Below are 13,802 nucleotides of genomic sequence, written 5' to 3' on the forward strand. Positions count from 1 at the left end.
CCTTTGTTAAAAAAACTTTCTGCGAGGTACACTGGGCTTTTCCGCCCAGCGGAGAACTTTGGTGGCCTCCGCCATGTCCGCTCTGCTCTTTGTTCCGCCCTGACGGTTTATGTACGCCACCGCTGTCCGACTGAATCAGGACAGGTAGACCTCGAAGAAAGTTTTGCGCTTGCAGAAGACCGTTGTAAATGGCTCTCAATTCCAGAACGTTTATGTGCAGACAAGCTTCCTGGCTTGACCATTTTCCCTGGAAATTTTTTCCTTGTGTGACTGCTTCCCAGCCTCGGAGACTTGCATCCGTGGTCAGCAGGACCCAATCCTGGATTCCGAACCTGCGTCCCTCTAGGAGGTGAGAACTTTGAAGCCATCACAGGAGAGATATTCTGGTCCTGGAAGATAGACTTATTTTCCGGTGCATGTGCAGGAGAGACCCGGACCACTTGTCCAACAGGTCCCACTGAAATACCCGGGCATGAAACCTGCCAAACGGAATGGCTTCGTAAGCTGCCACCATCTTGCCCAGCACCCGAATGCATTGATGATTCTATACCCATGCCGGTTTCAGAATCTCCTTGACCATGGTCTGGATTTCCAGAGCTTTTTCCACTGGGAGAAATTCTCTGCAGTTCCGTGTCCAGAATCATGCCCAGGAAAGACAGCCGAGTTGTCGGAATCAACTGTGATTTTGGCAAATTTAGAATCCAACCATGTTGTTGCAGAATCGTCAGGGAGAGTGCCACGTTTCTTAGCAACTGTTCCTTTGATCTTGCCTTGATCAGGAGATCGTCCAAGTACGGGATAATTGTGACACCCTGCTTGCGTAGGAGTACCATCATTTCCGCCATTACTTTGGTGAAGACCCTCGGGGCCGTGGAAAGACCAAACGGCAACGTCTGAAATTGGTAATGACAATCCTGCACCGCAAACCTCAGGAAAGCTTGATGTGGAGGATAAATTGGGACATGCAAGTAGGCATCTTTTATGTCGACTGACGCCATAAAATCCCCCCCCTTCCAGACTGGAGATCACTGCTCGAAGAGATTCCATCTTGAACTTGAAAGTTTTCAAATACAGATTGAGGGATTTTAGGTTCAGGATCGGTCTGACCGAACCATCCGGCTTTGGTACGACAAAGAGGCTCGAATAAAACCCTTCTCCACATTGAGACGGGGGTACCGTGACAATGACACGCTGTTGACACAGCTTTTGTATCGCAGCACTCACTACTTCCCTTTCTGGGATAGAAACTGGCAAGGCTGATTTGAAAAATCGGTGGGGGGGGGCACCTCCTGAAACTCCAGTTTGTACCCTTGGGGCACTATGTCTAACACCCAAGGATCCAGGCCCGAGTGAAACCAGACCTGACTGAAGAGTTGGAGACGCGACCCCACCGGTACGGACTACCGTAGGGGAGCTCCAGCGTCATGCGGAGGACTTGGCAGAAGCCGTGGAGGACTTCTGGTTCTGGGAGCCTGACACAGCAGGCGACCTTATTCCCCTTCCTCTACCTTTAGAGGCAATGGAGGACCCTCGTCCTTTTTTGTATTTATTAGGCCGAAAGGACTGCATCTGATAATGGGGTGCCTTTTTCTGTTGTGCCGGAACATAAGGAAGAAAGGATGACTGACCCGCTGTAGCTGTAGACACCAGGTCAGCGAGGCCGTCACCAAACAAGACACTACCTTTATACGGGAGTGCTTCCATAGCTTTCTTAGAGTCGGCATCAGCATTCCTTTGATGAATCCACGGAGCTCTCCTTGCCGAGACTGCCATGGCATTGGCCCTTGAGCCCAAGAGGCCAATATCCCTCGCCGCATCCTTTAGGTAATCTGCAGCGTCCCTGATATAACCGCGAGTCAAAAGAATGTTAACCCTATCTAGGGTATCCATGTCAGATGCCAAATTATCAGCCCACTTACCAATAGCACTACTCACCGATGCCGACGCCACGGCAGGTCTGAGCAGTGCACCCGTAGTGACATAAATGGCCTTTAATGTCGTTTCCTGCTTACGATTCGCAGGGTCCTTAAGGGCAGCAGTGTCGGGAGACGGAAGCGCCACCTTCTTGGACAGCCGTGATAGAGCCTTGTCCACATTGGGAGATGACTCCCACTTTTCCCTATCGTCAGAGAGGAATGGATAAGCCATTAGAATTCTCTTGGGAATCTGCCACCTTTTATCAGGAGATTCCCAAGCTTTTTCACAAAGAGCGTTCAGTTCATGAGAGGGGGGAAACGTCACCTCAGGCTTCTTTCCCTTATACAAACAAACCCTTGTATCTGGAACAGCAGGCACTTCAGAAATATGCCACAATCATGTACTGAATACTCTTAACCAATTTAGGATGTAAACTGGCCTCACTATAGTCGACACTGGAATCAGAGTCCGTGTCGGTATCCGAATCCGCCATCTGGGTAAATGAACGCTTTTGTGACCCTGAGGGGGCCTGTACCTGAGACAAGGCATCCTCCATGGATTTTCTCCACGTTTGTGTCTGAGAATCAGATTTATCCAGTCTTTTAATCAACAACGCCACATTCGCATTCAATGTACTCAGCACATTCACCCAATCAGCAGTCGGCGGAGCCGACAGTCACTTCCAGCTACTTATCTGGGGGCCAGCAACTTCCTCTGGGGAGGAGCAGTCAGCCCCAGACATGACAACACACACGTACCGACACGCACCAACACACTGGCTATGGGGGACAGACCCACAGGGAAGCCTGTTAGAGAAACACAGAGGGAGTTACCAGCTCATACCCCAGCGCCTATTTCAGTATTGAAAACAATATCAGATGTCCGCGCTGTTCATAAAAGGGTCAATAGCACCAAATTACTGTGCCCCCCCCTGTTTTACTCCCGGTTACTTGGTCAGGAGAGTGGCAGTCCGGGCCAGCGTTCTCTGCAGCCTGTGAAGAGAAAATGTCACTGGTAAGCTGTGAGGGCCAAGCCACGCCCCCTCACTGGCGCGCTGTAGTCCCGCTCAAACTGTCAATATTTATACTGGCAGGGGCTATATTTAGTGCCTAGGCACTTATAACATATACTTGTGCCAGTTTTATCCTCCAGTAACATGCTGCCCAGGATGCCCCCACCTGCTCCCTGCAAGTGCAGCCTGTGTGTGGGAGCATGGCACGCAGCACGACCGCTGCGCGGTACCTCGTTACTGAAGTCTTCTGCCGTCACTGAAGTCTTCTGTACTTCTTTATACTCACCCGACTTCTTTCTTCTGGCTTCTGTGAGGGGATTGACGGCGCGGCTCCGGGAACAAGCAGCTAGGCGCACCAAGTGATCGAACCCTCTGGAGCTAATGGTGTCCAGTAGCCTAAGAAGCACTAAGAAGAAGTAGGTCTGACTTCTCTCCCCTCAGTCCCACGATGCAGGGAGCCTGTAGCCAGCAGGTCTCCCTGAAAATAAAAAACCTAACAAAAGTCTTTTCAGAGAAACTCAGGAGAGCTCCCCTAGTGTGTGTCCAGTCTCTCTGGGCACATAATCTAACTGAGGTCTGGAGGAGGGGCATAGAGGGAGGAGCCAGTTCACACCCAAAGTCTTATAGTGTGCCCATGTCTCCTGCGGATCCCGTCTATACCCCGTGGTCCTTTTGGAGTCCCCAGCATCCTCTAGGACGTAAGAGAAATAAAAATTATATATCTATATGTCTCTACATACATATATATACACATATATACATATATATATATATATACACATATATATATATATATATATATATATATATATATACACACACACACATATATACACATATGTGTATATATATACATACATATGTATATATATATACATACATATGTATATATATATATATATATATATATATATACACACACACACACACATATATATACATATAGAAGAAAGAGCGGCACTCGGCGTCTTGAAGTCAAAAACTTGTATTTAAACAACACATAGAAAGACTTTCTATGTGTTGTTTAAATACAAGTTTTTGACTTCAAGACGCAGAGTGCCGCTCTTTCTTCCTTCTATTTGAAAATTCCTACTGGGATGGCACCGGTGCCTGCTTAATCCATCTATGGGAGTGCCTGTTCACTTGGTGTGTGTGTGTGTGTGTGTGTGTGTGTGTGTGTGTGTGTGCGTGTGTGTGTGTGTATATATATATATATATATATATATATATATATATATATATATATCTCTATCTATCTATATCTCTCTATCTATCTATATCTCTTTCTCTACCTATATATCCATCTATATCTATCTATATCTCTAGCCATATATCTATCTATATCTCTCTACCTATATATCTAGATCTTATAATACCCTTTTAAAACTGGTTATATAATTTTGGGGGCACTAGGAAGGTAACAACAAATTTCTGTGGTTTGTGAAACCCCAGAGTGCCCTTGAGTGTTCTTTTATGGAATCTCCAGAATCTGTTTTATTGTCAAATTGAACGTTTCCACTCCCTGAGAAGGGCTGTTAGCACCTTAGATATCAAATTCATTTTACAGCTAGTATATCTAAAACTTGTGGAAAATGCGCTTTTGAGGCAGAAACAACAGGACTTTATCCAGCCAGTTCTAAGGTAATATGTGTCAGTGTGGACAGCCAAACTGGTATCTCTGGGGCAGATTTATTAAGCCTAGTGAAGTGATAAAGTGGAAGGTGATAACGCACCAGCCAATAAGCTCCTAACTTGCATGTTACAGGCTGGGTTTGAAAAATGACAGTTAGGAGCTGATTGGCTGGTGCATTATCACCTTCCACTTTATCACTTCACCAGGCTTAATAAATCTGCCCCTCTGTTACTAAATTGTGATGCACTGTTCACAAAATGGTGACCCCGCTAATGCAGCATTTTCCCGCCATTTTCTCACAGCAAAATTACACACACAGGAATAAAACAAGTCTCAAACACTAGTTTACCCAGATAGTTAACAGGAGAAGGTATGCAGATAAATATCAGATACAGTTTTTATAACAGTGTATGAGTGTTAGCCAGACACAGGTCAATAACAGTGTATACTATTAGAGCACATATATGTATATCAGACAGTACTTATAATATTAGTATATGATGACAAGGAATATATAATACAGACACTGTTAATCAACTGTGTATGCTCTGTCAGTCAGGACAGCCAAACTGGTATCTGTTACTAAATTGTGATGCAGACTTATACACTGCTCACAAAATAGTGATCCTGCTATTGCAGAATTTTCCCACCATTTTCTCACAGCAAAATTACACACATCCACACTGGAATAAAACAAGTCTCAAACACTAGTTTACCCAGATAGTAACATGAGAATGAGAAGTCACAGAGAAGGAAGAACCAGCACACTGTTTTGTTAATTAAGACCTTAGCTAGGCAGAATTATTCCGGAAGCCACCAGCAATGATCCGGTTTTAATGTTAACTGCTTCCCCACATTTATCCACCACTGTTATGCTCACTTATTATTTATACTAGCAGTGCTGATATATATTGCTGAAAGCAGTGCTCCCTCACTCTAACAGCCTGAAATACCCAGTTTTGCACTTTGCTGGTCACAGTAGCTCTCTTTATGCAGAGCAGTGTGACCAGCGTGCCGCCATTTGAAACAGGGACCCTTCTACTCTGGGCCCCGTTATCTTCCGCTCTGTTAGGGGTGGCGGCAGGTCACAGTGCTAGTTCACAACCTGACTGCGGTGCAAGTACGCTCAAGACTGATGTCCTGTCAGCCGTGGACCCGGAGCCATACCTCTCTATTTGGTCTGGACGGGACACCCCCTAAGTCCCACGTAGCAGACAGGTAGTTGCCAGCTACCCTGTCTGAAAATAATAGAGTTTAAAATAAATATGAAGAAAAATTCTGGAGCCCTCAAGAGATGTGACCGGCTCTGAGGGCACATTTTTCTAAACTGAGCTGTGGGAGGGGACATAGAGGGGAGGAGCCAGCATAGTCAGTTGAAGATTTCTTAAAGTGCACAGATTCCAGCCCCATTCCATTCCAGCTCCATCTATACCCCATTGTAATAAGCATTCCCCAGTATCACCTATGGATGCAAGAGAAAGACTACATTAAACAGTTTCATACGGACCATTACAATATTATCCAACAGACCAACTCTAGAATTTCCTTTTATAAAAAGATATTTGAAATTTTTTTCCGACTAATAGTTCAATAAAATGTAAGAAAACGCCAACAAGTATTCTAAATATTACAGCAATTAATTCTGAGTTACCTGTCGAAATCTTTTCTTTATTTCCTCATCTGTAGCCTCTGGATCAAGCTGCAAAACCTAAAAAAGAAAGAGCACACACTACCATTTACTGAACTGAAATAGACTTAACAGAACATAAAAAAAAATAAGAAGTTACTCACCGGTAATTCTATTTCTCGTAGTCCGTAGTGGATGCTGGGTACTCCGTAAGGACCATGGGGAATAGACGGGCTCCGCAGGAGACTGGGCACTCTTAAAAGAAAGATTAGGTACTATATCTGGTGTGCACTGGCTCCTCCCTCTATGCCCCTCCTCCAGACCTCAGTTAGAGAAACTGTGCCCGGAAGAGCTGAAATTACTAAGAAAGGATTTGGAATCCAGGGTAAGACTCATACCAGCCACACCGTACAACTTGTGATAACTATACCCAGTTAACAGTATGAACAACAACTGAGCCTCATTCAACAGATGGCTCAGAACAATAACCCTATAGTTAAGCAATAACTATATACAAGTATTGCAGAAAGTCCGCACTTGGGACGGGCTCCAAGCATCCACTACGGACTACGAGAAATAGAATTACCGGTGAGTAAATTCTTATTTTCTCTGACGTCCTAGTGGATGCTGGGTACTCCGTAAGGACCATGGGGATTATACCAAAGCTCCCAAACGGGCGGGAGAGTGCGGATGACTCTGCAGCACCGAATGAGCAAACTCAAGGTCCTCCTCAGCCAGGGTATCAAACTTGTAGAATTTTGCAAAAGTGTTTGATCCCAACCAAGTAGCAGCTCGGCAAAGTTGTAAAGCCGAGACCCCTCGGGCAGCCGCCCAAGAAGAGCCCACCTTCCTCGTGGAAAGGGCTTTTACTGATTTAGGATGCGGCAGTCCAGCCGCAGAATGTGCAAGTTGAATCGTGCTACAGATCCAGTGAGCAATAGTCTGCTTTGAAGCAGGAGCACTCAGCTTGTTGGGTGCATGCAGAATAAACAGCGAGTCAGTTTTTCTGACTCTAGCTGTCCATGGAAACATAGATTTTCAGGGCCCGGACTACGTCCAGCAACTTGGAATCCTCCAAGTCCCGAGTAGCCGCAGGCACCACAATAGGTTGGTTCAAATGAAACGCTGATACCACCTTTGGGAGAAATTGGGGACGAGTCCTCAATTCTGCTCTGTCCATATGGAAGATCAGATACGGGCTTTTACATGACAAAGCCGCCCATTCTGACACACGCCTAGCCGAAGCTAAGGCCAACAGCATGACCACCTTCCACGTGAGATACTTTAGCTCCACGGTCCTAAGTGGCTCAAACCAGTGTGATTTCAGGAAATCCAACACAACGTTAAGATCCCAAGGTGCCACTGGAGGCACAAAAGGGGCTGAATATGCAACACTCCCTTTACAAACGTCTGAACTTCAGGCAGTGAAGCCAGTTCTTTTTGAAAGAAAATAGATAGGGCCGAAATCTGGACCTTTATGGACCCCAATTTTTAGGCCCATAGTCACCCCTGACTGTAGGAAGTGCAGAAATCGACCCAGCTGGAATTCCTCTGTTGGGGCCTTCCTGGCCTCACACCAAGCGACATATTTCCGCCATATGCGGTGATAATGTTTTGCTGTCACATCCTTCCTAGCTTTTATCAGCGTAGGAATGACTTCAACCGGAATGCCCTTTTCCATCAGGATCCGGCGTTCAACCGCCATGCCGTCAAACGCAGCCGCGGTAAGTCTTGGAACAGACAGGGCCCCTGCTGTAGCAGGTCCTGTCTGAGAGGCAGAGGCCAAGGGTCCTCTGAGATCATTTCTTGTAGTTCCGGGTACCAAGTCCTTCTTGGCCAGTCCGGAACGATGAGTATAGTTCTTACTCCTCTCTTTCTTATTATCCTCAGTACCTTTGGTATGAGAGGAAGAGGAGGGAACACATAAACCGACTGGTACACCCACGGTGTCACTAGAGCGTCCACAGCTATCGCCTGAGGGTCCCTTGACCTGGCGCAATATCTTTTTAGCTTTTTGTTGAGGCGGGACGCCATCATGTCCACCTGTGGCCTTTCCCAACGATTTACAATCAGCTGGAAGACTTCTGGATGAAGTCCCCACTCTCCCGGGTGGAGGTCGTGCCTGCTGAGGAAGTCTGCTTCCCAGTTGTCCACTCCCGGAATGAACACTGCTGACAGTGCTATCACGTGATTTTCCGCCCATCGGAGAATCCTTGTGGCTTCTGCCATCGCCATCCTGCTTCTTGTGCCGCCCTGTCGGTTTACATGGGCGACCGCCGTGATGTTGTCTGACTGAATCAGCACCGGCTGGTTTTGAAGCAGGGGTCTTGCCTGACTTAGGGCATTGTAAATGGCCCTTAGTTCCAGAATATTTATGTGTAGGGAAGCATCCTGACTCGACCATTGTCCTTGGAAGTTTCTTCCCTGAGTGACTGCCCCCCAACCTCGGAGGCTTGCATCCGTGGTCACCAGGATCCAGTCCTGTATGCCGAACCTGCGGCCCTCGAGAAGATGAGCACTCTGCAGCCACCACAGCAGAGACACCCTGGCCCTCGGGGACAGGGTGATCAGCCGATGCATCTGAAGATGCGATCCGGACCACTTGTCTAACAGATCCCACTGAAAGATCCGTGCATGGAACCTGCCGAATGGAATTGCCTCGTAAGAAGCTACCATCTTTCCCAGGACTCGCGTGCAGTGATGCACCGACACCTGTTTTGGTTTTAGGAGGTCTCTGACCAGAGATGACAACTCCTTGGCCTTCTCCTCCGGGAGAAACACCTTCTTCTGTTCTGTGTCCAGAATCATACCCATGAACAGCAGACGCGTTGTAGGAACCAGCTGCGACTTCAGGATATTCAGAATCCAGCCGTGCTGTTGTAGCACTTCCTGAGATAGTGCTACTCCGACCAACAACTGCTCCCTGGACCTCGCCTTTATAAGGAGATCGTCCAAGTACGGGATAATTATAACTCCCTTCTTTCGGAGTATCATCATTTCGGCCATTACTTTGGTAAATACCCTCGGTGCCGTGGACAGACCAAACGGCAACGTCTGGAATTGGTAATGGCAGTCCTGTACCACAAAACGGAGGTACACCTGGTGAGGTGGGTAAATGGGGACATGTAGGTAAGCATCCTTGATGTCCAGTGATACCATGTAATCCCCCTCTTCCAGGCTTGCAATAACCGCCCTGAGCGATTCCATTTTGAACTTGAACTTCCTTATATAAGTGTTCAAGGATTTCAAATTTAGAATGGGTCTCACTGAACCGTCTGGTTTCGGTACCACAAACATTGTGGAATAGTAACCCCGTCCCTGTTGAAGGAGGGGAACTTTTATTATCACCTGCTGGAGGTACAGCTTATGAATTGCCGCCAGTACTACCTCCCTGTCCTGGGGAGTAGCTGGCAAGGCTGATTTGAGGTAACGGCGAGGGGGAGACGTCTCGAATTCCAGCTTGTATCCCTGAGATACCACTTGTAGAACCCAGAGATCCACATGTGAGCGAACCCACTGGTCGCTGAAGTTCCGGAGACGAGCCCCCACCGCACCTGGCTCCACATGTGGAGCCCCAGCGTCATGCGGTGGACTTAGTGGAAGCAGGGGAGGATTTTTGTTCTTGGGAACTGGCTGTATGGTGCAGCTTTTTCCCTCTACCCCTGCCTCTGGGCAGAAAGGACGCGCCTCTAACCCGCTTGCCTTTCTGAGGCCGAAAGGACTGTACTTGATAATACGGTGCTTTCTTAGGCTGTGAGGGAACCTGAGGTAAAAAAGTCGACTTCCCAGCTGTTGCTGTGGATACGAGGTCCGAAAGACCGTCCCCAAACAATTCCTCACCCTTATAAGGCAAAATTTCCATGTGCCTTTTAGAATCAGCATCACCCGTCCACTGCCGAGTCCATAATACTCTCCTGGCAGAAATGGACATCGCATTAATTCTAGATGCCAGCCGGCAAATGTCTGTGCATCTCTCATATATAAGACTACGTCTTTAATATGCTCTATGGTTAGCAATATAGTGTCCCTGTCAAGGGAATCAATGTTATCAGACAGGGAATCAGACCACGCTGCTGCAGCACTGCACATCCATGCTGAAGCAATAGCAGGTCTCAGTATAGTACCTGAGTGTGTATACACAGACTTCAGGATAGCCTCCTGCTTTCTATCTGCAGGCTCCTTTAAGGCGGCCGTATCCTGAGACGGCAGTGCCACCTTTTTTGATAAGCGTGTGAGCGCTTTGTCCACCTTAGGGGATGTCTCCCAGCGTAACCTATCCGTTGGTGGGAAAGGGTACGCCATTAGTAACCGCTTCGAAATTACTAGTTTCTTATCTGGGGAACCCCACGCTTCTTCACACAATTCGTTTAACTCATCAGATGGGGGAAAAAAGTCACTGGCTGCTTTTTCTCCCCAAACATAATACCCTTTTTTGTGGTAAGCGGGTTAATGTCAGAAATGTGCAACACATTTTTCATTGCCGTAATCATACATCGGATGGCCCTAGTGGATTGTATATTTGTCTCATCCTCGTCGACACTGGAGTCAGACTCCGTGTCGACATCTGTGTCAGCCATCTGAGGTAGCGGGCGTTTTTGAGCCCCTGAAGGCCTCTTAAATGCCTGGGCAGGCGCGGGCTGAGATGCCGGCTGTCCCAAAGCTGCGTCATCGAACCTTTTATGTAAGGAGTTGACACTGTCGGTTAATACTTTCCACATATCCATCCACTCAGATGTCGGCCCCGCAGGGGGCGACATCACACTTATCGGCACCTGCTCCGCCTCCACGTAAGCGTCCTCATCAAACATGTCGACACAGCCGTACCGACACACCACACACACACAGGGAATGCTCTGACTGAGGACAGGACCCCACAAAGTCCTTTGGGGAGACAGAGAGCGTATGCCAGCACACACCACAGCGCTATATAATCAGGGATGTACACTAACACAAAGTGATTTTTCCCTATAGCTGCTTTACATAAACAATTTGCGCCTAAATTTAGTGTCCCCCCTCTCTTTTTTACCCTTTGAGCCTGGAAACTGCAGGGGAGAGCCTGGGGAGCTGTCTTCCAGCGGAGCTGTGAAGAGGAAATGGCGCCAGTGTGCTGAGGGAGATAGCCCCGCCCCCTTCTCGGCGGACTTCTCCCGCTCTTATATTTATATTATGGCGGGGGATTTTGCACATATATAGTTTATTGGACTATATTATGTGCTTTTTGCCATAGAAGGTACTCTAATTGCAGCCCAGGGCGCCCCCCCCCAGCGCCCTGCACCCATCAGTGACCGGAGTGTGTGGTGTGCATAGGGAGCAATGGCGCACAGCTGCAGTGCTGTGCGCTACCTTAATGAAGACTGAAGTCTTCAGCCGCCGATTTTCAGGATGTTCTTCTTGCTTCTGGCTCTGCAAGGGGGACGGCGGCGCGGCTCCGGGACCGGACGATCGTGGACGGGCCCAGTGTTCGATCCCTCTGGAGCTAATGGTGTCCAGTAGCCTTAGAAGCCCAAGCTAGCTGCAAGCAGGTAGGTTCGCTTCTCTCCCCTCAGTCCCTCGTAGCAGTGAGTCTGTTGCCAGCAGATCTCACTGAAAATAAAAAACCTAAGAAATACTTTCTTTACTAGAAGCTCAGGAGAGCCCCAAGTGTGCAACCAGCTCGGGCCGGGCAGAGATTCTAACTGAGGTCTGGAGGAGGGGCATAGAGGGAGGAGCCAGTGCACACCAGATGTAGTACCTAATCTTTTCTTTAAAGTGCCCAGTCTCCTGCGGAGCCCGTCTATTCCCCATGGTCCTTACGGAGTACCCAGCATCCACTAGGACATCAGAGAAAGCAAGTATTTTGCAGCATAATAAGTGGTCTAAATAAATTTGAGAACATAAAAATAGGTATAAGTATATATTCGGGTCATTTTAAGCCACTTAAAAAAATAAAAACACATAACTCAATATACCTGTCCCATGCCCTTCACACCAATTTCCATCACTTTACTTTTGACTCCAAAATTTACATGTCATGATTGGCCAATTAAAGATAATTAAAAACTTCTAAGTGCCTAATTAATCATTCAAGGGGGTGTTCCATGGGTTCAGAACCAAATCTCCAATTTTTTTACCTAAAAAAAGGGATTTTCCTAAAGATTATTATCTGCTCAGAGGTGGTGAAGTGAGATTTGCGGTAAATCCTATGGGGAATTAGTGCAGGTAATTTACAGCGGACAATTGAATAGGGGTTTATCGTAGGTCGTGATAAAATTTCAATTTTCATCTCTAAAACAAGTCATCAGTGCTAACTGAATTTCTCCCTAAGTTTTGAAGTGGTAAGAGGATAGCAAGATAAACTGGCAAAGATACTCATTAATACAGGCCAACACAGATGACAAGAGATACTGGAGAGGATAAGTAAAAGCTAGGTAACCATTATACAATTATTGGGCCGATTTGCCAATAATCTGGTGATCTGCGTGTTTTATGTAGTGTGTAGGCATGAGTGTTTTGGCAATAAAAATGAAAGGCCACAAATGCTCTCTCTTTGATTATTGAATTTGATTTTTTTTTTTATATATATTTTTAGATAGATATATATATATATATATATATACACATACACATAGATATATATATATATATATATATATATATATATATATCTCTCTATCTCATAGTATCCCATACCCAAAATCACCCTACTGAGATAATGACACAAAAATATGTAAAGATTATCTCAGTAGGGGACCCACAAATGTGGTATTTTGGATAAGGGATACTCATATTATATCATCATACATACACATTTTATAAAAAAAAAAATATATATATATTTTTTAATTTATCCCTTATCCAAAATCCCAGATTTTGGGTCCCGGCACTCCAGCACATGAATAAATCCAACAGAAGCCAGTGGTAATGGTCAACGTTTCGGAGCAGTGCTCCTTTATCAAGACTTGATAATGGAGCACTGCTCCAAAACATTGACCATTACCACTGGCTTCTGTTGGATTTATTCATGTGCTGGAGTGCCGTCCGTGACACCACATTCTATATCATCTCTTGGAAGGGCACCCAGACAAGTTGCCTTCAGCTATATTGGAGTGCCGGACATTCCCTGGCGTGTGTGTGTATAATATATAGATTATATATATATATATATATTTCGTCCATTGTTCTGGAGAGCCTGTCAGACCACAAAGCCTGATTCGTTGTCCAATACTGACGAATTCACCGTTCTTGTTGTGTTATTTCCATACTGATATCCCTGTGGGAACAGCATTACTGATAAATCGGTTATTGATCCCATAGAGCCCTTTCAACATCTATTGATATGAACCCCTGATGAAGTCCTTTGGGACGAAACGCGTTGGGTTGAGGTTCAGATGTGAGAACATCAGACATTCATTGAAAGACATCATTGGATGAATTCATTTAGAATTTTTATGTCAGGTTGTGTATCAAAGTCTGTATTTTAAACTTGGTCAGGTACACATTACTCACTGCAAATGTACCGTTCAAGGACAATATGTGAATAAATTTATTTTAATGATTCTGTGGTCAAATAATCTTGGAAAAGAACCTACATCTAAAGTTACAATTACACAGCTCCCTTAGACATTTTTTTGATA

At 46.1% G+C, this 13,802-nt stretch overlaps 1 protein-coding gene across 4 annotated transcripts in view; it reads right to left on the bottom strand.

The window, feature by feature from the left end:
• DNAJC8 (DnaJ heat shock protein family (Hsp40) member C8) overlaps nt 1–13,802 on the bottom strand; it is a 250,520-nt gene that overhangs the window by 131,607 nt on the left and 105,111 nt on the right. For all 4 annotated transcript variants that reach the window (XR_010232197.1, XM_063954578.1, XM_063954576.1 and 1 more), the window contains exon 3: nt 6,214–6,270. Coding sequence is in view for 3 of the 4 variants with exons in the window: in XM_063954578.1 (XP_063810648.1) it covers nt 6,214–6,270 (57 nt within the window). In the remaining variant the exon portion in view is untranslated. The remainder of the gene's footprint in view (nt 1–6,213; nt 6,271–13,802) is intronic.

The sequence above is a fragment of the Pseudophryne corroboree genome, chromosome 2 (genome assembly GCF_028390025.1).
Source record: "Pseudophryne corroboree isolate aPseCor3 chromosome 2, aPseCor3.hap2, whole genome shotgun sequence".
Lineage (NCBI taxonomy): Eukaryota > Metazoa > Chordata > Amphibia > Anura > Myobatrachidae > Pseudophryne > Pseudophryne corroboree.